This window comes from Lagopus muta, chromosome 5, assembly GCF_023343835.1.
Source record: "Lagopus muta isolate bLagMut1 chromosome 5, bLagMut1 primary, whole genome shotgun sequence".
NCBI lineage: Eukaryota > Metazoa > Chordata > Aves > Galliformes > Phasianidae > Lagopus > Lagopus muta.
In genome coordinates this window covers 41,833,885-41,861,402 of record NC_064437.1, presented here as the reverse complement: position 1 = coordinate 41,861,402, position 27,518 = coordinate 41,833,885, and the positions used below count along the sequence as shown (strand labels likewise).

At 47.7% G+C, this 27,518-nt stretch overlaps 2 protein-coding genes across 3 annotated transcripts in view; one reads left to right on the top strand and one right to left on the bottom strand.

Annotated features, from left to right (window-relative positions):
- Positions 1-790: 790 nt before the first annotated feature.
- Positions 791-9,706, bottom strand: LOC125693478 (microsomal triglyceride transfer protein-like). 2 transcript variants are annotated; one of them, XM_048945489.1, is made up of 18 exons: positions 9,614-9,706; positions 8,530-8,711; positions 8,315-8,440; positions 7,956-8,063; positions 7,726-7,842; positions 7,436-7,575; positions 7,072-7,222; positions 6,640-6,797; positions 6,357-6,522; positions 5,556-5,663; positions 5,223-5,435; positions 4,912-5,126; positions 4,421-4,518; positions 3,640-3,761; positions 3,206-3,433; positions 2,900-3,024; positions 2,631-2,801; positions 791-1,639 (listed from the first exon to the last, which is right to left on the bottom strand). In XM_048945489.1, the coding sequence occupies exons 1-18, from the start codon at positions 9,678-9,680 to the stop codon at positions 1,489-1,491; spliced, it is 2,646 nt and encodes an 881-aa protein (XP_048801446.1). In that variant the 5' UTR covers positions 9,681-9,706; the 3' UTR covers positions 791-1,488. The 2 variants fall into 2 exon arrangements, with proteins under 2 accessions (XP_048801446.1, XP_048801447.1); XM_048945490.1 differs by lacking the exon at positions 8,530-8,711 and having other exon boundaries at positions 9,614-9,653.
- Positions 9,707-16,105: 6,399 nt separating this feature from the next.
- Positions 16,106-27,518, top strand: part of SGPL1 (sphingosine-1-phosphate lyase 1) — a 28,626-nt gene continuing 17,213 nt past the window's right edge. Inside the window, exons 1-4 of the mRNA XM_048945730.1 lie at positions 16,106-16,198; positions 22,009-22,174; positions 24,048-24,115; positions 25,964-26,111. Of these exons, the coding sequence (XP_048801687.1) occupies positions 16,196-16,198; positions 22,009-22,174; positions 24,048-24,115; positions 25,964-26,111 (385 nt within the window). The 5' untranslated portion in view covers positions 16,106-16,195. The remainder of the gene's footprint in view (positions 16,199-22,008; positions 22,175-24,047; positions 24,116-25,963; positions 26,112-27,518) is intronic.

Sequence of the window (27,518 nt, the reverse complement as noted above, 5' to 3'; positions counted from 1 at the left end):
AAAACTACATTTGCCCCATAAGATGGACTAAACTACCAGTAATTCATTGCAAATACTCACAGGATGGAGAATTTCCCAAACATTTTGGCAGCCTGTACTCACAGCTTGAACCACATGGTTGCCCAGCTGAATTTTTTGTGACTTGAGACAAGTTCTGCATGCTACCTATGCTAGAGTCAGTGTTTTCTTTCTGTGTCTTTGTCCCGTGCAATCTCAAAACACCTAATTCTTCTCTCTTCCATGCTAAAATCTTGTGTGAGAGCAGGAACTGTTGGTGAGGATCACCTTACTGAGGGGGATAGGCAGAGCTGTTATGGATATGCCAAAGGTCATGAAACATCTCATGGCTCTTTTTCCCTGCAGCCACTCCCTGCTCCACAGCCCCCACCCCATCTTCTGATTTCCCCTATTTGTTCCCGTTTTTTTGGCTCTGTCTTTATCACATTTCTCCCTGCTTTGAGATGAGGACTGAGACTGCTGGTCTATCCTACAGACGGGGTTTGCTGTTGGGTAGACTCTCTGCATTTAAAGTTTCCTGATGGTTTTTGTCCAGCTTTCCTTAAGCTTCATGGGTCACATTCCTCTGCTTTTCTTCTGTATCTTCGTGCATCAGTCACAAATCTGACCTCACTGATATCCCAGCAGTTCCCCTCCTGGGCTCATCCCTGCTGCCTGCTGTGACACTGGCCATATCCCTGGCAACAAAATGCAGCTTCCTGGCAGGAACAACGGGAGCAGGTCTAAGCTGTGATAGAGCTGGATTGCCTTCATATGCAAATAGATGCAAACACACTCAATTACACTAGAAAGAACATACAATAATTGGCAACAGGTTATGCAGTGTTTGGTCTTGCTGTGCTTTCTCTCCCTGAGGATTATTCTGGGATGAATATCTATGTGGCTGTGTTTAAAAAATAAAAATAAATTAAAAAACCAAACAAAGGAAAGAAAACCAACTCGCACCTCCTCCAGAAATGTATTTATTTTCCATGCTCCTGGACTCTTTGGCAGCCTCAAAACTGTGCATTAATGTGTGGTGACGTTATTCCCTCCCTTGTGGGCAACTTTCTCCTTGCCAGCTGCAGATGTGATGTTCCATTCCAAATGTTTAATAAATGGACGGACTATCAGACTGTAGCATGCTTTTTTGGGCTATCAGAAACTTATTTGCAAAAGAAGGCTGTGTATCACAAGGCTTGTTATATGGATTTCTCTAGCTTCAGACAATGCCCATGAAGGAGAAGAGTTCAGGTTGAAAAAACTAAGAGGTGAAAAGATCCTGGCTCCAAGCAAGGGGTGCCTCTTGCTGCCCTGCAGCAGTTCCTCTACCTCTTTTGATGCTTTCATTTCACTTTTTTGTTTTGTTTTGTTTTGTTTTTACAGCAATCTGGTTGTGGCAGAGATGGGCAGAGGTTTGGCCAGCTCATGGAGAACCAGGGTGCATGGCAGGCAGGGATACGGTAGCCCTGTCCTGTATGTTCTTGTCTCCTACACTCCCTCTTCTGCCATGAGCAGCAGGTGGCACATGTCGGAGTTGGCCTGGTGCAGGGCAAACTCCCGGGCAGGCATGGTGCCCTGCCGGCCTTTTCGGACAGTGCTGCTCTGGTTGCCAGCAAATGTGGAGATGGTGAAGATCTCTCTGTTAGAACAAGGGAAAAGCAGGAGGTCAGGAGGCTGTGATGGTGGTAGAGGACCTTATCCACCTACCAGGCTGGCTATTCACACACCTATTTGCATGCGGGACCTTTATCTCCCACTAATTCCCTCTGGTCCCCAAGAAGTCCTTCTCCCTATAAAGCACACAGTCATGGAACGGTTTGTGCTGGAAGGGGCCTTAAAAATCATTAAGTTCCAACCCCCTGCAGTGGCCTGGTTGCCCTCCACCAGGTTAGACTAACCAGGGCCCCATTCAAACTGAACTTGGGCACCTCCATGATGGTTCTAGAGGAAGCATGTGATTGATGAGACCTTTCCCTGCCCTGCAGGATGAGGGAGGGGGATATGGGGTTTGCTGTCCATTGCACAGATCCCTTGTGTGGATCCCTCACTGGCTGGGTTGCTCTCACCCAACCTGTGATAAGAAGTGCAGTAGCTGGAAGAGGGTTTGCATGGGGCTCTGTGTGACACACTGCCATGCCACTGTTCTCACCAAGACTGTCCAAATTCTTTCTGGACTATGTTTTCTTGAATGTAGTGTCTGTATTATTGCCTCATAAGACATTTTCATTATATACATTAATCCTTATATATGTTAAACCTGTGTTATGCAGCCATGCATTAAATCTGTGTTATTCTCCCAGCCTTTGGCATCTGCTTTGCGAGTGGATTTCCTTCGATCTCTTTTTTTGTGTACAATGTCTTTGATTCTTGAACCTTTGGTGCCTCCAGTAAAAGCTGTCAGAGGCTGTTATATTTCAAAAGCGTCCATGAGGAAGAACTGCTGCAATGTCTGGAGTTGAGGGATAAGTGGCAGAATAAATGGTTCTCACACAAAGCAGACTTAGCACCTCTTTTTGGTGCTGAGGACAGGTGTGGTCTGCACTTGGTGAAGAGCTCTGTCAGCCACTGTGTGGGATAATCACTGACTGGTACTACATGGGCCCCAACTGCAGCCTGCATCCAGAGCTTACCTGTAGGGCACCTGCCCCTCCCTCAGCTGCAGGCACATGAGCACAGGGCTGCTGGAAAACCTCAGGATGGTGTCAAAGTAGATTGAAGTTTCTGCCTCTATCTGGCTCCTCAGGGTGGTTTGGAGGAAAGGAGCATCCAATTCTGCCTGGAAATCAATGGTGAGGCTTCCCCTGCAAGAAGGGAGAGTGAAGGTCTGGCACTGAGTTCTGGGCACTGGACAACTCCACAAACCCTTGTCTTGAGTGATGGAATCCCTGGACCTTCTCACCTGGTGTTAACACTGGTCTTCAGTTCCTGCTCCCAGATGTTCACATCCACGTTGGCTGAGATATCAAGCCCAAGTCCACCCTGAAGTTTGACCACTGCCTGGAGACCAGACTGCAGAGGGATGACCTGGGAAATGGAGAGGATTTTACAAACTGCTGGAGACCTGTGGCAGTGCCACCCTGATCTGAGATGTATAGCCATGGTGGACAAGTATCTACCAGCAGGTTTTAGGTGTGAGATTCCCTAGGCATTACCATGGACCTGCCTTGAGGCCAGTATTGGGAAAGACAGTTCATCCCACCAGTACCTGGTGATGGTCCATTAGCAGGAGGTTCCCTCTGACCACACTTGTGGGTTCCCCACTGCTCAGCAGAACCTTGGCCATTAAGTCTGCATATCCCTGGAAGAAGACGATCGGCCGCAACTGGACATCGAAGAAGATGGCAGACATCCCAACCATGAGCTCTGGCCCCTCTTCCCCTTCCAAGGTGTTTTCTCCCAGCATTGACTCCATCCCTTGTGCTTCTATAGTGACCTAAACCACAGAAATGGAGACATGAGCTGCACAGAGCATGACTGAGGGGTCCATTTCAGGCACTGTGATGCTATTCGAGCTGCTATCCTTGGCCAACCCTTTTGGGTAGGCAATCTTCTTCAGAGCGTGGCTACCCATCAGTGACTTCTGCAGCAGTGGGGTCCTCTGGGTAGGGTGGTGAAGCCAAACCCACTGCTGTCTCTTACCTGAGCTGCACGAAGATGCCAGTCGTGGCTGAGCAGTGAGAAGTCGGAGACGCTCTTTCTCAGGAACCCACTCTCCAAAAACAGCAGGTCCAGCCCGAAGGTGGAGAGCAGTTCCTTGGTGGCTGAAAGATAGAGCTACCTGATGAAGCTAAGTTATTCAGGGAGGAAATCTCTGTGCCATCTCCTTCCATTCTGGCTATAAGCAAGGGATGAGGCAGTGCAGTGTTTTTCTTGCATATGTTGGATATTTTGCCTCCCCGTGTCCCCTACAAAGCTAGGCTGAGATCATTTGAAATGGGGGCTGGAGGGTGAAGATTTAGGCAGATATTTAGCAAGCATGAATTGCTACAGTTTCTCTGAAGTTTGATGATTTTTTTTTTAATCTCAGTACAAGAGAGCTTATTAAAAGCTCAGTAAAGGAGCTTATTAAAAATACTGAAAGAACTGAGGAATGGGGCTAAATATTTTGACTTATCAGGGAGATAACTAGCTCCCACCTACAGCCTACTCCTGGCTTCCTTTCCAGCTGATGTTCCTCTTTCAAATCAGCAAGATATGGGAAAACATATGGTGTGGTCTAACCCACTTTCAGCTCAAAGCAGGGGCATCAGAGGGAGCCAAACTTCTGGTAGTAGCAATTGGCCAACTTTGGGTGGTGCTGGAGACTGCTCAACCCAAGATTTTGGGGGTGTTTCCTGAAAGCTGAAGCCTCTGCTGCAACCTGCCCTTCCCCACCAGCCCTCCTTCACTTCTTCAGGGGGCCGTGCCCCTGTGATGTCACCTGTCAGAGGTCCTGAGAAGGAGGAGGAGATGCCAGCTTTCGAAAAGTAGTTGTAGTTGTTTATCCGAGGGTCTCTCATGATGTCATTCATTATCTTCCTGGAAGCAAGAGGGATATGGTATGAAAAGATTGCGAGGATAGGAAAATGTGAGTGAACTGTACAAAGAAAGGTAGGAAATACAAATTTCAGAGCTATTTGCTGACAGTGCAAGCAAAGAAGGAAACGAATAGTCTGAGGCTATCCTGGAATTCCCCTCTCCTCTATAAACTAGGATAAACCATCTGAATATTTGTGTGCAGCTTCTGCTTAGCTCTGAAAACTGTTAGTGCTGGTTTGTTCTGTGCAGATAGAGAGATTAATGTGGTTACACACTGTGTGCTGCACCACAGGCCACAGTGTTGACCTCCAAGGACTGCTGAAAACATGAGTCTGGATCCACAGCTCAAAAGCTACAGCTGAAGTGTTGGGAAGGACAAAAAGCAAAATCTACCTTGCTGGGTGGTGGTTGGCATGCAGGCTGCTCTGCACCTTCAGCAACAGGAAAGTTGCTGCTTCTGTTCCCAGCTGGTGAGCAGCCAGCAAGATGTTGATGACATCCATGGGCAAGGGTGTGTTATCCAAAAGGATTTCTGCAGCAGCCAAGCGGCACGTTTTCTCGTAGCTCTTCCTCTTCTCATGGAAGATCTTCCTCATTGCTCTTTTCACCTGATGTGAGATGGCAGTTTGAGAGGCAGTTTGAGGTCCTGGCATGCAAGTGGTGGCAAGGACCCCAAAGGGAAGACAAGCTTGTATGTTGGGTACCTCGCTGGTGATGTGCTGGGCAGGGAATTGCCGCAGGGAGCTGATAGCTGCAGCTGCCACGGCTGTAGGACCTTTCTCTGCATGCTCCAGGAGGGTGGGGATGGTGCTGGGGAGCTGTGTGTTCCCCAGGGCCAGCAGGTGGGTGACTGCCTCGTGCTCCTTCTCGGCACTTCTCAGCCCTGTGAGGATGGTTTCCATGCTGTGCTCCACCTCCTTGTTGGGTTTGACAAGAGAGCAGAAGTCAAGGAGAGTGAGGTGAGGGTGAGGGGAAGTTTTGGTAACCCCAAAGGAGCTGGAAGGCTGAGGGACCTGAGCTGAGTTTGCAGGACTCACCTGCAGCCCACACAGCTGCTGCCGGCACAGCTTGCCCACCAGAGAGCCCAGGGCCACCATCCCTGTGTCCCGGACCTCAGGTACCATCTGCTTCCCATCCAGCTTGTCCTGGGCAGAGCAAGGAGCATTATAGAATGGGAGAAAATGGGGCAAAGGAGAAAGGAGGAGAATGTTTCAGCTGTTATTTCAAAGCATTTATCAGGAAGAAAGGAAAAGCTAGTTCTTACCTGCCTTTAAGGGAGGATGTGCATGGCTTGGCAGGTTAAAATTTTTCAGTAGCTCTAATTAAGCTTTCAATGTTTGTAATACATTGACATAAAACACTTTCTGCTGAATGCTTATCCTCTGAGGAGCACTACTCTCATTGGCAGCATCCCATTAAAAGCATGTAAAACAATCATATAAATAGGAAGCTCTATTTCTACAGATATATTTTAGTCTATAGAATAAATCTATGTATTGATATTTTTTTTGCCATTCCTTCTGGACTGAAAGGATAGGAGGACCCATCCTGGGCTTTCGAGGGGTAGGCTGAGGGAAGCTATGAAAAGTCAGTTCTCAAAGTTGTGGAGAGACAGAAAATTTACTTTGTTGTCTGATGATATGATGTCACCAAAGCCTTTTGAGAAGTTTTCATTGGCTAACCTTGCTTTTAAGGAATGAGTGTAGTATACTGGCTGAAAATTGTACATTGTGCCTATAGTGGGAGGCTTTGCCAGGAAAGCTACGAGAGAAAATTGGTGGGGTGGGCAAGGTTTAATGTTGGGCTCAGGCCTCTCTGGAGGGAATATCCCCACCTACCAGCACCAAACGCAGCAGCTCTTTTGTAGGCCGGGGAGAGAAGGCTGCTGCGTACAGGAATGTCTCCAGCAGGGACCTGGGCTTCTTGCTGAAATCCAGGAAGTCTGAGAGAGCTGCCAAGGCTGGCACTGACTGCGCAGCCACTGCTGCCTCTACCATGAAGGGGCTGGGGCAAGAGGAGCGAGAGCAGTGGTGCCATCAGCGACCCCGCGTGCTGTGGTCCTGCACAGTATTTACTGGTGCAGAAAGCCCCTTTTGGAGGGCTAGCTATGGGGAGCCTCACAGTGTCTCCTCAGGTGCTCTCTTCAGCAGCTGCAGCACATCTCTCTTCTTGGCACCGCGCAGCATCTGGATGAACCTCTGGAACTGCCATGTAGTTGCTGCCTTCGAGATGTCCATTTTGACACGCCGGCTGTCAAAGGTCTTCAGATAGGCTCTCAGCTGGAAGGACAATGTTTGGTGGAGTTCAGCCACTTCCTTTTACATCTTGGATTAAGGAATCATGTTTATACTTCAGGAAACATTTAGGAGTGGAAGTGACCCTATGGGATGTATGGGTCCTTGTCAGTGTGACTGGATTTCCTGAGCTCAGATCTGCGATGTGTTTAAACTGACTGGATGTGTTAGCTGTGTACGATATCAATGGTTTGACCCCATATCCCACAGCCAGGGGCTGAACACATGGAGGGTTATGGGGATGCATAAAGCCACCAACCGAAGGGCAGTGGGTGCAGTCCCTCCTGAAAGGCAGGCTGGCTATTGCCAGGGGCTGGTGCTGTCCCTCCATGCTAGCCAGCATGTTCTCAAGGCTCTGTTCAGCTGCCCCTGAAGGACTGGACGTTGAGGACACCAACTTGAGCTCCTGCCTGTTGAGAGAGAGGAAATCATTGAGAGGTACTTCATCCTTCACACCCTTGTTTGGAGGATGATTGGGATCATGGAGGTTTGAAGAAGGAGATGCAGGCTGAAAGCTATCAAGAGGTGTCTGATGCGGCCTCCATGAAGAAAATAGCTTTATCTCCATAGATGTATGTTCATCATGTGCCCAATTCGGGATCTTGCATGGCAACATCACTCACCTTGAGCTGATTTTGACTCCAGTGGTGGACCTCAAGACTAGGGACAGTGCGTGACTCTCCTCTGCCAGCACCGACTGCAGCAGGCTGTGCTTCACCACGTACAGGCTTCTGCTGTAGGGCTGCCACTGGATGCCAAACATCTGTAAAAAGGGAAAACAAGAAGGAAAAGGGATCAACCGTTCCTCTCGCCATCTCCCAGCTTCTCCCAACTTTTGAGCTGGAAGTGCTGGGCAAGCTCTCATTGATGCTAGCTATAAGCTGAGCCACCATCACCAGAGAAATGGACTTGCTTTGTTCACAGAGGCATATCCCATTTTTGGCTTTGTGCAGCTGAGGAGATCTTTTGTCTTTACTATGGAGTGGTTGGACACGGTGTATGTGACCTGGCAGCTTCCAGAGGCATCTTCCTGAAACACAGATAAACCCCACCTAGCAGAAATGCTGGTGGACATTTTTCCTTCATCCAAGGGAAGATGATTTGGTAAACGCGCTCATTCTTATTGTTGTTTACCACCCCTACCTCCATGATGGTGCCGGTGTGGGCCTGGAGCTGGAGCAGACTGATAACTCCTCGCTTCAGGTTGGTGATCAGGGTGCTTTCTGTTTCATCCCCATACAGGGCTTTGATCTGAGAGGGAGAGACCTGGCATCAGGCTCTGGGAATGGCTCTCCTTGTAGAAAGGCATCTCCCCTGCAACCCAAAGTTCACATCCCAACATTGGGACCATTTTGGAGGATGAGGTAATACTGGACCACAAGAGCTCTGTACTGCTGCACCCACCACCTCGTTCTCCCCCTTGTGACCTGATGGGAATACAGAATGAGGAGCTCCAATGGGCTCCATAGCCAAGTAAGTTTTGCAGAAAGCCTCCAGCTGACCTTCCCACTGCTCCAGGAGATGAAAACTGGCTTTTCAAGATCTGACTGTAGTTTCTTGTTCAGTGCAATGTCCATGGGAGGACCTCCAGTACCCTCAGGCTCCTGCTGGGCTTTCAGGTCTTGGATCTATGACAGCAAAAGGCAAAGATGTCTGCTGTGAAACTGCTATGCATTTTTGTGGAGGAAAAAGAATGCAACATCACTGCTTGCCGTACCTGCAGCTGGAGCAGGTCATCCCTGCTGGGGTCCCTGTGGAGCTGATGTATCTTGACCACAGCCTGTGCCCGCAGCCAGCCCCCAGATGGGGACAGGCCAGCCACAGGACCCAGCTGTACGGCCAGGGCATAGTGGTAATAGTACAACGTGCCCGGCTGGAAGGAAAGCATCCATGGGCTGCCTGGGGACATGGCAAGCATCAGGGGGATGCAGCCATGGCCGCTGGTCCCCATGTTCCCCACATGCTGATCTCTAAGGATAATTATGAGCTGCACTGGGTTCTTCTCACATCCGAAATTTCCAGGGACAATTCAGAAAGCTGTTCTGCTACACCTGTGCTGTTCTTCCCTGCTTTCCCAGTTCAGAAGTACAGGTGGGTAAGGGAAATGTGGGTTTTCGCAGGGTGGCAGCTGGTTCCTGGCTCTGTTTCCACTCTTGCCTCATAAACCACAGCCAAGCATGGGGCACTACTTGGAGACTTTTAAGTTTTTGGCAAAACTCATAGAAAGACTCTTTAATCTTGAAGAGAATTTTAAGGATGCCCATGGCCAGGAGAGATGTTCTGTAGGGGCTTTTAAGCTGTGCACATTCATTAAAGTAAAGGACGTTAATCTGGGGGCAACACTTGTATGTGAATTTTGTTTCTGGGAGAAGAGAAGAGGCTGTACTCCTCATATCTTATGTTTTCCCTTTTCCCCTCCCGAGCAGATAAGTAGCTGTACAGACCCACTAATTCTTAATTAAACTGCTGACATTGTGATAGGGTGAAATGAAGATGTGGGGCAGCATTGGGCCAAAGCCCCTCTTTGTACTATACTGATTTGCTCGTAATTACTTAGGGTCACCACTCTTGTTCCTATACACACACAATGTGGGGTAAGCAGCACCTTTGCCATAACACGTTCAGTCTGATCTCTTTTCTAAAACTCTAAACTCTCCTGTGAATCTGATCTACTTGTTGAGGTTTGGCTTTCATTTTCCCCCCAAGGAGAACCTCCACCATCCCCAGATTTTGCCATCCCTCTCCATCCACGGTCATTTGCAGGGTCCATTGGCATGGACCCACCGCGCGATGCCCCTTACCTCTTGCTGTGCTCAGGAAGGAGAAGCAGAGAAGGCAGATGTAGCCCCCAAGTGCCCACCACTCCATGCTGGGCTCCAGGAGATGGGGAAGCAAGGGAGACAGGACAGAACCTGACCTTCTCTCCTTGTCCTCATGCCACACACCCAAGGAAAAGCAAATAATTAAACCTCTGCACCAACCCCCAGCAGCAGAGGGTTTGGAAATCAGCTGAGCTTTGCCAAAGGGCGGCAGCAGGGTGGGGGAAGCTGCAAAAAGTATTTTAGGTGGAGGGAAGCCCCTTGGTTAACATCCGCTGGTGTGATGTCCTGCTTGTTCTTCTGAGGGTCTTTCCGCAGCCAGCAGAGCAAGAGAGGCATCTCTGGAGGCTGATAGGACCTGCTGCCTATCCCAGACAATGCTGCATGGTGATGATGTTAATCTCCCTCTAACAGCATTTATTTAACTCTATCAGTATGCAGAAAATCTAATTCCCAGCTTTGATGTGTGACTTTGAAGTGAATCCTTCCCTCTGCTCCATCTGTCCGTACAGCAGCTTATGACCCTGAAGACCAGCCTGGAAACTATTTTGTGGCAGTGGTGAAGACAGAACTGAGACAAGATCCCAAGCCTGGCTGTCCCCACCTTTCTGGCCAGCAGGGAGCACACCTGTGGGTCCTGCAGATCTCTGTACTGTTGGCAGGGTAGTGCAGCGTGATGGGCACAACAACCAGGTCGCTGTGCCCCCAGCCACATGTCTGCCAAGATGTGACATCAGGTGGACTTTGGCCATGATAGTCATCATGCCCAAGGCTGAGCCCAAATGTAAGCAGAATGGAGGTAGAATAACAACTGCATTGAGGTACATCCATTGCACGGTGCTGGCATGGCTCTGCACATGCCACGTGCACCTCTGGAAGGCAGCAGGGCACAGATTCTCACCAGAAATACCCCTGGGAACTGGCAAGACACGAGTTCTCCTCATCCTAGGACTACCAGTTTTAGGGGTCATCTAGATGCAGGTGGGAAGGGGGAGAGAAAGTCTTCCTAAGGACAGCCTATAGAGGTTCTGGGTCCCATTCTGAGGCACAGATAATTCTTGCTGTGGACAAGGAACTCATGAGAACAGTCTGTCTGCTAGCTCAAGGAGTGAGAGATGGTTGTGTCAAACCAGTTCTTGGTTTGGCTCTGATCCCTGTGTTTCCTTTGCTGGGAGCACAGGCTTTGAGTGCTGTGTTGCTGGGACAGGGCTCGTAAGGATGTGAGATGATGAGTCTGTGCACAATGAGGGAATGTGTGGGCAGGCCTGGGATGGGAGAGCTGGTCTCTGAGGACATGGGAATCCTAGGGTTATTCCAGCACTGAGCCATGCAGCCTGACTCCTGTTTGTGTTGGCCCATGGCTTCCCCACCCAGACTCCCACAGTACAATGGGTGAAAATGTGGATGGCCAAGCCCTGTTGCTGCTCTATTTGGCCTGAACATCCTGGAGAGCAGATCCCCTAGGGGGTCACTATTTGATGCTCATCTATATGGGGTCCAGATGAAGAGACCTGGTGGTCACCAATTTGCCTAGGAAGACCCTACCCATGGGAACCATTTGCCCAGGAGGACTGAAGGGACAGGTGTGTCCCAGGGCAAAGCTGAGAGCCTGATGGGCTTCTGGGGCCCTGAGCAGCCTCCCTGAGGCACCCACCAGCTCCTAGGCACCAGAGCACATGTAAGCCTAGCATTCAGGTGGGCTGGGTTTCTCAGCCTGCCCTGTAGCCTTGGTTGCTGCTCTGTCTCCCCATCTCTGCTGCTCTGGGGTGCACCCAGACCTGCTTTGTGCCTCTGAGGAGCATTGATTGAACCTCTTGTGAGCACCTTAGGACCGACCTGCCCTAGATCACTCCAGCCATCCCTGCTTCTCCCTGCAGGTAGGTTGTGCTGCCTGGGGCAATGGGTCCCCCGGGAAGCTGTGGTCATTCCCAGTATCTATTCTCCTGCTTCTCCACACTGCAGGTCCTGCAGTGAGACATGACCTGTGGCTTTCTGTTGCAAGGTTGTTTTATGCTGGGCATCTGGGTCTGACTGTAGAAAACTTCTATTTCTATGATAATGCTTTTTCTAAGTCCTTGAGGTAAAAAACTATGCTTGCTAAAAAGCCAACAAGGCAGAGAGATGCTGGAAGATCTTCCATTCTTTGTGTGCTTCTCTGAGGGTTGTTCATAGCCTTGGGTCCTGAGATCTGATGAGGAGATGCTTGTATTGGGCTTGCAGAGGTAGGAGTAGCCAGAGGACATGAACATGCACCAACATGAGGCTTTTCAATTTAGCCATCAATTTTTCAACGTGTGCAGTATCATCAGCAATGTCTTTGTTTGCGTGCTGGGATGTAATTACCAGATTAACCTTTGTGTTGGGCATCCAATTACTTTGCTGAGCATCCCAATGTCGAAAGTGTGATGTTTTATTTACCAGTGTGGCTGGAGTTGGCTGGCTGGCTATGGGAGCATGCTCCATTAACATGGGTGACCAGAGATGCTTGTGCTGGTATAGACTTTCATAGCACCATTTTGGCCGGGGAAGAACACCAAGATCACCCGTTCCAGCCACGAGCCAGACCTACTGAGTCCCACCACTAATCCATATCCTTTAGTAAAACAGCTGCTCACAATCCCTGATGTCACTGAGAGCATAGCTGTGGTGTGGTGATGACAGTGAACAAAGACATGGGCTGTCCTGGGAGTGCTGAACAAAGCCATGTGTGACTTTGTTGCAGTTTTTGTGTTCCAGGGCAACTTGCTCTTCAGCTGCTGCTGGATCCTCAGGCAGAAGGAGATCCTGGAGGCTCTGACATGTGTGTCATGGTGCTTGCCAACCTGCTGCTGTGCTCTGAGGTTGGATGTGGCTCTGGGAGGGCCAGACTTTGCCTTGTGTTGTAGTGGTTCCTGAAAAGCCCTGAGTGCAGCTGGGGAAGCTCCTCTTCCTCTCCCTTTAGAACTGATGTGTAACTTGTGAGGCATGGAGCCAACTCCCACTGCATTTTATTTACATTTTTACAATTAAACAAGCAGTTGATAAGATTGACGAGGAAGATATGGTTTAGGAGCCTGTTAGACAGAAATCTCTGATCTCTGTGGATGATTTACAGAACAGTAGGCTACAAAGACTCTCCAGTGTGAGATTAATCAATAGTAACATGCTCACTGACATGTCACTTCTTACAAGCGATTCATCATTCATTTAAATGCAGAAGCTATAGTGTTTGTTGAATCCTCAGCTGAGCGGTGGAGAGTATTCCTGTCTGATTTCTTTTCCCTGGTTCTTCCAACAAGAGCAATCAATCATATTTAAGGAAGTGTTTTTCCTCTGTGATCATCTGTCGTTTATGGGGAAACAGTATCCAGGGGCCTTAATTATTTAATCCATGTTGCTTTCTTCCTCCACATGTGAGGTCTGAGTGCTGAGCAGGGGAATGGAGCCAATACCGATTCTGGGCTGCACGCTGGGATATATATATGTGTATTTTTTTTAATGAAAGGCCAATACTGGAGATTCAGCTCCCCCTATGGTCAGCAGAGGGAGGGACACCTCTCTTCCTTCAGGGGCTCTTTAGGAAGGGAGAGGTGGGTGTAAATGATGTCTTACACCTTCCAAAAGCTGTGGTGTTAAGTCCCGCTCCGGGTGATGTATCTCTCAAGTGCATGAGCTGGGAATTGAACCATGACCCTGGGCTAATACACATTGTGTGACAAAAGGTGTGAAAGCATTTGCAAATGAACGAAATCAGCTCTGCTGAGAGCAACTTGCTGTGATTAGACTTTGGAAGGGGACCAGAAGCGCTACAGCACATCTGTGCAGCAAACCCAATGGCTGCAGATGCGGCTGTGTCATAGGAACCAGGCCCTCGTGATGCCTGGAGAAATCAATGGGAAACTAATTGCTGCGCTGCGGGAACTGCAGTTTAAAATGGGAGATGTTACCACTGTTTTGAGCCCAGGAGCACAAAGTTCTTGTTGCAGCAATCTCAATCTGCTTGGAAAGGTGCCTCTGGCCTCTACCTTGGCCTTGGCAAGCATCGTGTTCTCCCAGCTCAAACAGCTGCTCCTGGGAAGAATCAGAGGCTGTCTCAGTTGTGGTTGGCTTGTCTGGCCACAGCTTGCACTGCCTTCTAGCCTGGACTCAGCTTATTCTACTGGCAGAGTGTTAAGAAGTCTTGTCCAATTATATTAACACTTACTGATCTAATTCAATCCGAAGGTAGAATGGTTGCCATCACACTGGGAGCTGTTTTCTCTTTGATTTTGCTGGTCAGGTTTGTTTTTATGGTCTATTTTACCACTTCCAAGAGCATCAATCACTAACATCACCCCAGAAAGTATTTATCCTCTAGCATGACAGTGTGCAGCTTGAACAGCTGGCCGAAGGCAGTGCAGCAGGATGTGGTAACTCATGGCACTGCTCCAAAATGGGCTGGCTCCTGGTGCTCAGGGTGGTGAAACACTGCCGCAGTGCTTGTGCAAGCACTGACAGCTGGAAGCCAGCTCAAAGCATAAGAACCTCTGCTCTGATGCACCTTGGCACATTTTGTTTGTGCTGTGCAGTTAAGATCTCCTTTGCATCACAGCCCATAAGCTTCCCACTGCAGTGTGAGCCAATTGCCACTGGGCCATGAAGGACGCAGCTTGGGTATGGCTGCTTGTGGCAGAACAAAGGATGTTGAACTGTGTTCTTGATTGCTGACTTAAATGGGTGACAGGAGCAAGGCAGATCTGTAAGCAACCAAAAATCTCCCTAGTTTGGATGGGGAACTTTTCAGCTTCCTGCACACAGAGCATGCTTGATAAGAAAGGACAGCATTGTGGTACCCGAGTGCATCTGAGAATGCCAAAGGCTGCCTCCTAGCAGCAACGTGACCTTTAATTTTCTTGGCACCTCTCTGTGTATGTCTGGAGGCTTTCCTGAGGCAGTTGAGGCTGGGCTTGATGCTGACATTGCATGCACACAAATGCACCAGGAACACAGTGCTCGTGCTACTGCCACTTGCTTCAGCCTGTTCTTTTGTGCCACCTGCCCTTAAATACCGAGAGCCTTTAGAAAGAAGAAAATGAAGCTGGAGTGGAGGGCAATGGTACAGGTATTGAAGGTTTAAAAAGCAGAGGACAAGAAAAGGGGGAGAAAAAAAAAATCCACTGGACTTTTATTTTTTCTGTTTTAAAAAACTGCTGATCATTGTCTGGTCTGCTATTTGATTTTGAGATGTAATCATCAAGTGAAGTCATTTCTTCAGTACTAGGGGGAAAATGCTGAAAAAGAAAATTCTTTAAACTTCTGTATGTTTGCTATGAAGCCCAAGTTTTGTGTTTCTTACTTAGTGCATACAGAATGCATAATGTGAACGTTATATCCAAGCACTCATATTTCAGCACTTGGAGTATCTTCTGTGTCCTAGACTAACTGGAAACAAGAAATGTGGTGATTCTTAATCCTACCCATTCTGGCAGAATTTTCTATAAGATGAGAACAAATGCTGTCTGCCAAATCAGAACACTTTGTGGTATTTTGAGGAGCAGAGCCCATATGTGAACAGTATAAGGTTGCATCCGCTGAGACTACAGGAAAGGAATTTTGCTGGTGTAGAGCATAGCCACCCTTCTGGACCTGCTTTACTTATAAATCAAGCAAATCAGCTGCATAATTTTAGGTTAGACCAGACATAACATTTTTTGTGTAAACCCACATTATTCTTTCCGTGCAAGAGTCCTTCAAGCCCATTTACCCTACTTATTTTCAAAGCAGCTCTTCATGTTGATAGGACCATATATTACACTGCCCCATAACAAGGGCATTAGGGACATGGAGGGGGGAAAAAGCTCCTTGGAGATCCCCTCCAGGCTCCCTTTTGTGCCATAGCTCCATCCTCTCATTTCCATAACACCCACAATCACACCTATACATCAGGGCTTTATTTTGGACCCACTTTTCTCACACTGAAGGACTACTGCAGAGTCTCAGCTCACCAGTTGCCACCAGCCCACCCCAAGCTCCTGACCAACCTCTGTGCATTTCACAGAGCTATAGAATGGCTTGGGTTGGAAGGGACCCTGGAGCCCATCCAGCTTCAATCCCTGCCGTGGGCTGGTTGCCCCCCCCCAGCTCAGGCTGCCCACGGTCCCAACTTGGCTTTTGTCCTTATGCCACTGTTGTCCCTTCCCCAGTGCCTCTTCTTCCCCACCCATGGGTTTGTAGCCAGATTGAATACTCCTTTCTACCTGTGTTCAGCCCTGTTTTGTGGCATGATGTGAGAATGCGTGTAAATCTGGGCACCTGTGGTGATGCATCCTAACAGTTCCTAATCTGGCCTTTAAGGAATAAAGAAAACAAGCCCAAATAAGACTTCCTATCACACCCTTCAAAGTAAAACACTACTATACTTTAAAAAATAAAAAATAAAAAAGGGTTGCTTTCCAGGCTCTGATGCTTTCTGGAACTTAAGAGGGCCGCGGCGCCGCTCAGGCTTTAATGGCAGGGCGCGGCCTGCAGGGGGCGCTGTGCTGAGGGCGGGGCGGGGCCGGCTCAGGGCGGAGAGCAGCGGCGGCGGCCGAGGCGGCAGCAGCGGCGATGGTAAGCGGTGGCGGCAGCGCGACGGACGGGAGGGCGCGGGACGGGCAGGGACAAAGCGGCTTGCGGCTGCACGCGGCCTCCGGAGCTCGGCCGGCCGGCAACGGGGCCCTCAGCCCGGCTTCTCTAGGCGCGGCTCCGGGTGCCGTGCGGCCGGCAGCAGGCCTTGCGGGGCGACGGGAGCGTGCTGCGGGCGCCGCGGCCGCCCGGTGCCGTTCCGTGCCGTCCCGTGGCGGCGGCTGTTGTGTGCGCCCTCCCCTCGTGCATCCGGGGCTGCTCTCTGCCCGGCTTTGCCCGTCCCTTCTGGCCTCCTGAGCGCAGCTCTCCGCCCTGCGAGCCGTGCTGGGGCAGCGGCGGCTTCCTTTCCGCAGAAGAGATTGATGTTTCCTAGAAATTCGGGGCCGCCGTCTCTCGGAAGTGTTTGATGTGCTGCGAGCTGTTTCCTTTGCCGTCGTAGCTCCCAGTGACCCTCAAAGGCCATCCTGTCCGACCCCCTGCAATGAACAGGACGCCTACAGGTGCTCAGCCCCATCCAGCCTGGCCTTGGGTGTCTCTGGGGATGGGGCATGCACCGCCTTGCTGAGCAACCTGGGCTTCACTGCTCTTACAAAAACAAAAGCTTTGTCCTTCTATCCAGTCTAAACCTCCCCTCTTCCAGCTTGAAACCGATTCCCCTCATCCTGTCACGACAGACCCTGCTAAAGAGGCTGTCCCCTTCCTTCTTGCAGTGGTACCTCTGCGAGCTGCTTGCAGAATGTTTCACATCAATGCCCATTTTGTTCTCCAGAAGGCATGCAGAAAGCACTGCGTGACCTGCATCTGAGTGGGTGCCAAGCAGCAAAATGTGTCCGGATGAGTCCCAGCACAGAGCCAAGTGCTGCTCGTGTCCTCCTGGATGCTGGGAGAAGAAGAAAGCATTGTAGGAGCCTGAAGCCACAACCCCAGGGAGAGCTGTAATGGGTTCACACAGGGTATGCAGTAAGTGCATCCAGGCCCTCAGAGAGCTGTGCTGTCTGCAGTGTGCCTGGATGTGTGCAGAGGCTTTATAGATCCATTTGTTGTAGTGAGCAAAGGGAACGAGAGGTGCACTGTGTATTTTTCGGGCTGAGTACTTGCTTCTCAGGCAGTTTGGTTTCTTAGCTTGCTGAGGAGAGCATCTGTTAGGCTTTGTGCAATAACTGCTCTTTGTGGTTTTTCCCTCGCCCCCACGTGAAATCTGAAACCTAACCTCATTTTGAAAGCCCTTTGGGCTGTCGTAGAACTGCATGTTTTTTGAGCCTGGGATCGGCCTTTTCCCATCCTTGTGTTGATAACTTCACGTTCCCCTCTGTGTGGAGCCCCGGGGTGCTGCCGGCCTCACTCCAGGCTGCTGCCTGTTTGTTTTTGTGCTATAATTAGCCCGTCACTGAGAACTCCCTGTGAACTTCTGGGCTGGTGGGTTTGTGCGCCTGCCTTCATTTTGCATATGCTGTGTACAGCAAAAGAAATGCTGGAGGAAAAGAGCTTCTAGCACTGTAGTGGTGGGAAAAAATGCAGCACAGAAGACGCTGCAATAAGCATGACCTGGCCTTGATTTTCTTTCAGAGTTCAGCCTGTGCGTCTAAAGACGTGTGAATCTTAATTTTGGTGAGATCCTGTCTATTATCACTGCATGGCCTCACGTCCCTGGGGATGGGCAGTATGCAGGCCACAACTCGGGCTGTAATTAGGAGTTGACTAACAAATATTCCATGCCTAGCGCTTATGTAAAGGTATTTGTCATGCTCACGAGGGCTGGAAGCACAAACCAAAACAGTGCACCCTCGGCGAGCCAGGGCATTGCTCAACCCTCCAACTCCGTGGCAGGAAGCAGGCTGTGAGACCGATGGCACCACAGCAGAGCTGGTCCCGTGTCATCGTACAGGTCAGACGTGCCTCTTGTGCAGGCACAGCTAATTGCAGTCTTCCTCCTCCTTAGGCAGATGATAAATAAGCAAACTGCTGTTCTTCAGCTTGTTTTTCATTGGAACCTCAGCGAGCTGGCTGTGTTGGGAGAACCAGTTGTGTAGCAGCTCACGCTGTCATTGCCACAGCAGTGTGTGTTCCATGTCAGGTTTGACCCAGGCAGTGCAGCCTCCCTGCTCCATAATTTATGATGTGATGAGTTGTGCATCGTCACCTTGCTCATCAGCCCTGTCAGTAAGGACAGACAGACAACAAACACAGCGTTAGGGTTTGGGATTCCTGTGTTGGCTACCTGGCTGGGCTGTCTGTGGTCCGCAGGAGACAACTTCTGCCACCCAGCCACCGCTTTTCTTGCAAGCGCTGGGCACCGTGTGCAGGTGCCACGTGCCAACATGGTTGGTTTGTTTTAGGCTGGGCAGCAAGTGCTGTGCTTTTAGACAAATGGCTGGGGAATGTATAGACTGGGGTGAAAACTGAGGATGTGGTTTGATCTTAGCAGTACCTCCTCGCACAGTGATTCTAAGATTCATGCTACTACCTAAAATAAACTTGCCTTTAAAAACTGCTTTTGCTCTCTGTTCCACTTTAAGTGCTCTCCGGAGCAGGGAAGATTCTGCTGATAAACCTTTTTTCCAGTCTTTGCGCAGGTAAACTTTTCAGTGCTTGCACTTTGTGGTGTCAGAAAGGGAAGGCACTTTACCAGCAGTGTGAGGTTTCCCAGTATATTGCCTTTATCTTTTTTATCTCTTAGGTTTAAACCTGCAGCAGAGGAAGTGCTGTTCCAGCAAAACTACCAAATCTGCTGCAGCAAGCTTTGGCAATTTTCCCCTTCCTTCTTTCCTACGTTCTGGGGTAGAGGAGCATTGTTGCAGTTCATTTGTCCCCTTTTGTCACGGTGTGAGTGCTGTATCCCTGGAACAGTTCAGCTGGCTAATGGCTTTTAGAAGTCAAGTCCTAAGGATTCCTAATCGATGTAGCTAAAAATTCAGCATGTAAACTGCTTAGGTTGCTGAGTGCATTAGTGTCAGTACAGATGAATGCTGCAAGCCCTAATGGGGCAGTGAGTATTGTATCTAATACCTGGGTTTGTCTTAATGCTCTGGCAATTAAAAATAAATCTTCCAGTGGGGCTAAATGTAGGCTGTCTATTTCCCCTGCCTGCTTTCTCTAAGAGAGGGAGCAATGTCTTTGCACATCGCTGAGTGTAATGAAGACACAGGGTATGTCTGAGTGGTACCATCAGTATTGTGAGTAATTGGTAGACCAGAGGTCTCATATCTTAGTAGATACTTTGGGGCAAAGAAACACTTTGAAAATGCTGAGCATGCAGCTTGTCAAGGATCTGACAAATTGCATTGCATAGCTAACCAGTCTTCTGAACTGAGAAACAAAGATGGGGCAACACGCATGTGTTGCTCATTCAGCTGTGATGTCTTCATTAGCACCTGTGCTGTACAGAATGCTGCTGTACAGAAATAGCTGTAAGGCTGCATCACAGGTTGCAGACATCCCACCCGTGCTTTGCTTCTGTAGTAAGCTCAGAGTGGAGCAGCCTGCATGGACAGCCTGGGGCACTGGGTTGAGAGCTTTTGAAAAGGAGAGACCCTTGGGTTTGCTCATCCCTGTGCTGGGCAGCAGGACTTGCCACTGGAGCTGTGCAGCTGGGCTGAATCTGGAATGCTGACTTATTTTTTCCTTCCTTTCTTATGGAATGCTGATGCGCTGCTGACTACTGATTTCAGTGGAGAGCATGTGGTTTGACACCAAAACGTGGATTTGGCAACTTCCGTCCAGAGCTTTCTCCAAGAATGAGATGAATGTCTTGCCAGATATCGTTTTTAACTTGGCCATTGTCATGAGTAACTTCTGTCTAATGTTGCATTCCCTTGTCATTTTGGGCATGAATCTTGCACAATATTCCACTGTCAAGAGAAAACCCACATCCTGCTGTGTATCTGATACAGTAGGGTTTTCTTGCCACTGCTTAACAACAGTTCTGGAGGCACCAGTGCATTAATGGCTCAGTTTCCACACGTGTAAATGCACTTCCAGCACCGGCTGCGATCCAGACGTGAGCTCTCAGGCAGTGGACCAATGCTGTCCTTGCTGGTTAAGCACTCCTTTCCAGGGGTTTTGCTGAGAAAATTGTGCAAACTTGATGAAACTTGAGAAGTGCCTTTGGTTAGTTGAAAAGTGCCCTAAATCTGTGGGTTAAGTCATCTTTGTGGTGTCGGAGTTGGAGGACTGGGCGCTAATGCTGACACTATTAATTGCGGTGGTTTATGTGGCTGGCTTCTTTTTGGGCTGAAGTGGCTGGGGCATTTGGAAACTGCTCTGTGCCAGACATATGGGTGCTAATTTGGCTTCCTGTAGCTGAGGGCTGTTCCTCTTGCCAGACACCTGGTTTAGCCCTGTTCATTCTGTTTCCTCCTGCCTGTGTTGAGGTGTGAGCGATATTGCTCCTCTGTGATGCCTTGGCTTGCTGGAAGTTTTTAGCCTTATATTTGGGATGCTTAAGTGGTTTGTTTTTCTTTTCTGTTTGCTTGTTTGTTTTTAAAATTCTCTTGTATTATACATATTTTACTGCTTTTCCTGTGTAGTGATTGCTCTTTAGTGCTTTTTTGTAAGTACTTTCTCCTTTGACTGTTTTTTTTCTAGGCTGTTTGTAATCTCTCTAACTGTGTTGCGATCATGGTATCATAGAATGCCTTAGGTTGGAAGAGACCTTAAAGACCATCTGGTTCCAACCTCTTGCCATGGGCAGGGTTGCCAACCAAATGTCAGGCTGCCCAGGGCCCCATCTGATCTGGTCTTGAATCCCTCCAGGGATGGGGCACCCACAGCTCTGTGCATGTGTGCCAGTGCCTCACCACCCTCTGGGTAGAAAATTTCTTCCTAAGATCTAACCTAAATCTGCCCTCTTTTAGTTTAAAGACATTTCCCCCTTGTCTTAGCACTATCAGATCATGTAAAAAGTTGATCTCCCTCCTGCTTGTAAGCTCTCTTCAAGTACTGGAAGACCTCAATGAGGTATCCTTGGAGTTTTCTTTTCTCTGACCTGAACAAGCCCAGGTCCTTCAACTTTTCTTCACAGGAGAGGTGCTCCAGCCCTTTGATCATCTCTGTGGCCCTTCTCTGGACCTGCTCCTACAGCTCTGCATCCTTGTGCTGAGAATTTCTGTAAAGATGCCCTGTAGTGGGGAAGTGATACTTTCCCATTGTGAACCTTCTGTTGTCCCTGTCACTACTTCTGAGACTCACAAAGACAGCATGCTTTAAAACTGTGGAGCTCTGTCCTGACAGTAGTTACTAGCTTGACACTGTAATTATGGTTGCATCACAGTTTTCTAGTTGTATGGGTTATGTTTTATTGTGTTGGTTTTTTTTCCCCCCAGTAGTGTTTGTCTCTGCCATCCTTCCTTTATATGGAATACGATGATCACTTCTTAAGCTTGGAGTGCTGCTGAGTACTCTCTTTAAATGTCCAGCCTTTGGTACTCAAATAGCCCTGCTTTGGTGGTACCTGCTCAGCGGTAGCAGTTTAGCTCTCACTTGCTCTGTGGACAGACAGACAGTTCCTTGGAAAAATAATATTGTGATTTGACACAACTGTTTCTCCGGGGCCATGGTATGATCTGCTGATGTTGACTTGGGACCTTGAGACTTACACATCTATCAGTGGCTTTTGGTTGGAAATCATTGACACCTATGTGTGCTGTTCAGGAGTTAAGGGAAGCGGGAGGTCTGTTTGCTGAAGAGCACCTTTTTACTCGCCTTTCATGGCGGGGAGTTCTGTCATTAAAGCATTTCTGCTGCCCTGTTTGTGTGTGTTTGAGCTTTTCTCAGCGTCTGTGTTTCCCTTTGCACAGGATGCCATCACTCCCTATAAGGAGATCCTCCAGATGTACTGGGAGAAAGTAACGAGCTTCGTGAATGCCCGCTGTGATGGACTGGAGCCCTGGCAGCTGGTTGGGCTGACGTTTTCCTCCACGCTTCTAACTGTATGGCTGCATGGCTTCCTCTTCCAGTCCGAGAGTAAGAACTTGGCGTGGGGTTTGCCTTGTGTGGGGTGGGAAGGGGATGCAGTTGCTCTCATGTAGTGGAGGGAAAAGGATGGAATGAGAGCGAGCGTTTGTTAAAACACGCCTTCTGCTGCCAGTGAGGATTAACAAAACCCTTTTCCAAATTAAGGATGAGTCCTGTCTAATCAATGGAACGTCCCCATTCCTGTAGAGGGTGTGGCAGGCCAGCCTGGGATGTGCCCATATCTCCTTCCTTTGCTTTGGGCTCCTGTGAGCTTCTGGCTGCCTCACTTGTTTGTCACAGTGCTCTCCAGCTCAAAACCTGGGGAATTTGATTCAAGTTCTTAGGACCTTATATATATCCACACGCTGTAGCCAAATGCTTGGATAGTACTTGCTCTCAATTGCTTCCCTTCTAGAGGAGGGAAATTTGATGTGATGTTGGGAATATGTTTCATCCTCAGGATATTCAAGGTAGTTGTGTATGGTCTAGCCTCTTCCTGCTTTGTGATTGCTGTGCTGACAGCTCTTCTGTAGGACCTTTAGATGAACCTGCAGTCTGCTCTGCCTATGTGATGGTCAGGAGAGCTGCCTTGCCCCCAGAGCAGAGCAAGGTGCTTTGCCAATCCCATGGGCCATAGGGTTATGCTGTAGTGACAGCTTTTTAAAAATAGCCCAGTTTTTAATTTGGTGCCTACTTCTCAGTAACTGAACGCTGGGAATACCAAGCCTGTGCTCAGTGTAGGGTCATGCTAACTACTTGTCTAAAATTTGTACTGTTGCACAGTGTTTTAAAAATATTTACTAATGGCTAGGAAATCTAATAAGGCTGTCTGATTTTTTTCAGGAGTCTACAGTTGTGTGTTTTTTCCCTCAGTGTGGAAGTTCTCAATTAAATGGTCTGCACACAGAAAATGTACAACGGAAATGCTATTTTCAGAGTGCTAACAAATATTTGCTCTAGAGTGTGCCAAGCTGCAATTGCTGTCCTCCTGTAGCTTCTCAAAATAGATAGGAGCACATATAAAATGGAAAATAATGGGCCAGTCTAATGCTATAGATAAGATTGTGAAGTTTTGAAATGGTTGACTACTTGTCTTTTTTTTTAAAGCTGATTTACTCTTTCCTGCTGAAAGCGTCCTGTAACTGCCAGTGCTTGATTGAAATGTCCAGATGACTCAAAAGGCATTTTTGATGGCTGTAAACCATCTCTGTCATCCTGCTTGCATTCCTGCCTTTGAAGCTACCCCAGGAGTTTTCCGGTGTTTGTCATCAGCGGCTTTTCTCTTTTCATATTTGGGCTGTGGTGGTGCCTTTCCCTCCTGTGCTGGATGGATGAACCCTGAAGAATACTTGTTGCATTCCAGCTGGGTTCATCCTGCTGGGGCCTGGGAGCCTGTCTCACGTTGCTGAGTGTTTGCATGTTGCAGTTCTATTCTGGTTTGAAGATGCAGAAAATACTTCCAAAATTATTTCCCTTTTTGCTGGAGATCTTGCCTTTAGCAAATCCTAAACTCCCTTCCCTTGTAAAACTCCATGTGTGGGTGTAAATTCCCATTCAAGTAGGTGCTGTCCTTTCATACGCCTGGGTTGAAAAGATCTTAGCCTTCACAGTTGGCATGACTTTACTCAGCAGCCCTAGCAGTAAATTAAGAAAATGAGTCGAATAGTTGGTTCCCGTAGGTAACTGCTGTTGGGCAAACCAGTTTCTTCTGCAGCCTGACCTGTGTCTGCTTTCTGATATGATTCTCTTTCACCATATCCCCTTTGTGACTTCTTTATTTTAGCCTGGGTCAGAGATACTGAGCCTGTGTGGTGAATTATTGTGCTCTGAGACTGTTTTTGGTTTCTTAACATAAGGTTAACTTGTGACTTTTCCCTTCCAGGTTTAACATCCCGAACTAAAAAACAGTTCTTCAGACTGCTGAGAAAAATGCCATTTGTTGGGGCTATAGTAAGTATTTGAACAACTTATTGCAATGTTTTTTGAGCCTGCAAAGCTGTGTTTTCTGTGTCTTTGCTGTCTCTTGTTCCTTTAATCACAATGATGCAAGGATACAGATTAACCACTACCTGGTTTAATGAAAGACATAATTTCTACCTAGTCTTTTTGTAATAACATTGCACTCATAAATTGCAGGTACCACTTAACCAAGTATCAGTGAGTCCAGAGGCAGAATTTTCCAGTGGTATTTCTTTGCTAGATGTCAAGAGAATTGCTTGATTGGTGGAAGAAGGGGACACGAATGGACTTGTGTGTTCTTCTGAAACAGTGTCTTGTTCTTGAGCAAGTGCGAGATAGGCAGGCGTCTGTTGTGCAATGTGGAAAGATAAATCTTTTAATGAGATGGCTGTCCATGTCTAGAGCTCAGATACCTGTTAGCAATAGCTTTATAGCACAAAGATATCAGAAGTTGCTGTAACTGTAATCATTAAGATGAGATGGACTTTAGTGTCTGGAAGATGTTTTTTACATAAAGACTTGAAACTATGGATGTCAGCATGTTTTAGCACATCATGACTTAATCATCAAGAAATACTCAGCTTGTTTTGTTTTTTTTTTTCCTAGTCAATGATGCTTACCCATTCTTTTTGGTGTTTACACACTGAATCAGTTGGGGCAGCATGAGGGTGCCAGCTGTTGTGGGTGACTTTATCAGATGGAAGTAGTAAAGAGCAGCCTTTTCCTTTTGACCTTGCTATGGTTGCAGCTATCAAGTTTCTCCCTCAGCCTTCTGTAAGGGAATAATGGGAATAACATCTCTCCTTCTTTTCATGTTGTGCCCCAGTTTTACTTTCTGGCTGGTCAGATGAACTAAGTGTTAGTTGTCCCCTGCTTCTGCCTGTTAGGAAAGGACGTCTTCTTGTCCCCTTGTATTCTATTTTATCCAGGTTTACCTTCTCAGAGCATAGTAATGTTAAGCTCTCCTGTGCCAGAGGACTCACGCTGTGCCCTATCTGTGTGTTCTTCCCACTCTTTGCTAGGCTGATACCTGATAACCTATCAGTTGCTGAAAGGAGGCATTCCAATGTCCAAAAGTCTTTAAAGCTGATAATATTCCAACACCTGTGTTGTTCAGAAGACTGTCTGCTTTGAAATGCTTTCTGGGAAGGAGTCTGGGCCTCCTGGATGCGGGGTGTGATTAAGAAGGAAGAAATCTCGTAACAGTGTTTATAAGGGAGATTTCTTTCATGTTTCAGTTTCCATGAGCCTCTAAACTGTGTATGTGTTGGCAGGTGAGACAAAGTACAAAATGCAATGAATCTGAAGACTTCTGTAAATTATGGGCTGTGATTTTTAAAAAGCCTTAGTGGATAACAGTGAAATATTTTTGCTTTAAGCTTTGTTGTCTCATTTATTAAAGAAAGGACTCAGAATTCCCACTGTTCTTCAGTATCCATTAAAGTACAATCTCTTTCAACAGGGCAGCGAACTCTGACCTGTTATGTTAAATGCAGCTGAGCACTGCTCTGCAATCTCTTGTATTAGCTACTCGGTACAGTTCTGTTCTGTGCCATCTAGGATGCCTTTAGGCAGTTCCCAGTGCTGTTTAGAGACTAGTGTATGGCTGTGGGCATTTCAGGAGGCATTTTGGACAAGGACAGTTTGTTTTTGGAGGAAGAAGTTGGTAGGAAGGGAGAACTGTGAACTCTGCCATGCTTTTTTGGTCATAGAGTTAGAACAGATCCTACCTGTTCTGCTCACTGGTTTGAAAGTAGCCAGTGAGTTCAACGTCACACGCACTGAACTGTAATTTATAATGTGGCCAGTACCTTTGTTGATAGAGTTTTTCTTTCTTAGATTCAAAAGAAGATTGATGAAGCCTTGAATGATGTCACTTCCAGTTTATCCTTCCTGAAAGATGAGAAGAATTATATCAAAGTGCTGCCAGAACAAGGCATGGACCAGCCTGAGGTTCTACAGAAGATGAAAGAGTACAGCTCAAAAGGTATGACTGTGAGACTGCTGCAGTGAGGGTGGGTCCCTTTCACAGGCCTAGCATTAGGCTTACTCTGCCAAATGAGATCTAATGACTCCTGCTCGTAGCTTTGTCTTGCATACAACATCTTGCTGATGTTGTTCACTTACAAATTTATGTCTGTTTTCCTTCTGGAAGTGACAAAAGTCTGTATTTACATCTTTTAACAGTGTATTCAAGTATTTATGTTGAAGTTCCCTTTCTTCCCTAGGAGTTTAGAGCTAGCAGTGATGGGAGAGCTGAGAAGAAGAGAAGTACAGAGGGAATTATTTGAATGCAGTTTTGAATACGTTTCTGAGCCCTGATGTTTGTTTTTTTTTCCAGAAATGTGTTTTCTGTGAAGCCCAATGGAATATTCATAACAAAAGGAACTTCCAAGCAGTGTTTTTAGGGAATTTCCAGGACTCTTTTAATCAAAGTCATAGTGCTTTGCACCTTCAAAATGCCACTTAAGGAAGGCAAGGCCACTCTGGCTTGAATCCATAAAAGCATTGTCTGAAACTCAGTTTGAATTAGCTGACTGATGTAAATGTCTCCACCCTGGTTCACCTGCCTATTACTTCTAATGAGCAAATGTGAGTGACTGACTGCTTATCCCTTCCACCAGTCTGATAAATACTTGGAATTTTCTGCTGGAAAACTACTCTGAATACAGGAAAAGTTTTGCTATAGAATATGCTCTAACAATTTCCTTTTTTCTACTTCTGTGTCGTTTGTGCAACTTTCTGTATCTGTCTTCTGTCTATGTTATTCCTCTTAGTGATTATTCCCTTCCTTCACCAGGCTTTTGTTCCTTTTTTCTTTTCCTTTTTCTGTGGCTTCTCACACTTTTGCCACGCCGTTTGAAAGCTACTTGGAAGTGAAGGCTGGGCTGTGGTTTGGCTCACTTGGTGTACTCTTGTGGAGCTGATGCCATTGAGGTTTATGCAGGAGAATACAAAGAGACAGGTGGAAAGGCTTTGCTTGGATATTTGGCAGGGGAAAGTGGCCTGGTTAAGTGTGTTGAAACCCTGTTACACAGGGTGCCCTGCTGATGCTATTCCATCCACCTGCTCTTGTTTGTTAATGTATCAGAGGCACTTAACTGAGAAGTCCCACGCCATAGTTTTGAGCAATGCAATCTTGGCCTTTCCATCTTAGTTTACAGCAGTGTGACGGGTGCTCTTTGGATGTGACTAGCTTGAGCAACGAGAGCTCAACTTTGTGGACAGGAGCCGGGGGAGTCTGAGTAGGGATTAAAGTGGATTGCACATTAATGTAACTGCTTGCTGCAGCTAGCTGTTTGTGCTAACACTTTATTCATTATTTATTTGTTATTTGCTGTGTCTATGGGGCACAAGATGCCAGAGGCATAGCACTACAGGGAGCTACTTCTGT

Excerpts from the sequence above, each read along its gene's own strand:
- LOC125693478 (XM_048945489.1), bottom strand. The coding sequence starts at position 9,680 with ATGGAGTGGTGGGCACTTGGGGGCTACATCTGCCTTCTCTGCTTCTCC. Across the intron at positions 7,576-7,725 it reads GATATGCCTCTGTGAACAAA|ATGTTTGGCATCCAGTGGCA; the intron begins GCAAGTCCATTT and ends CCCTTTTTACAG. Across the intron at positions 3,025-3,205 it reads TGCTAATGGACCATCACCAG|GTCATCCCTCTGCAGTCTGG; the intron begins GTACTGGTGGGA and ends TCCATTTCCCAG.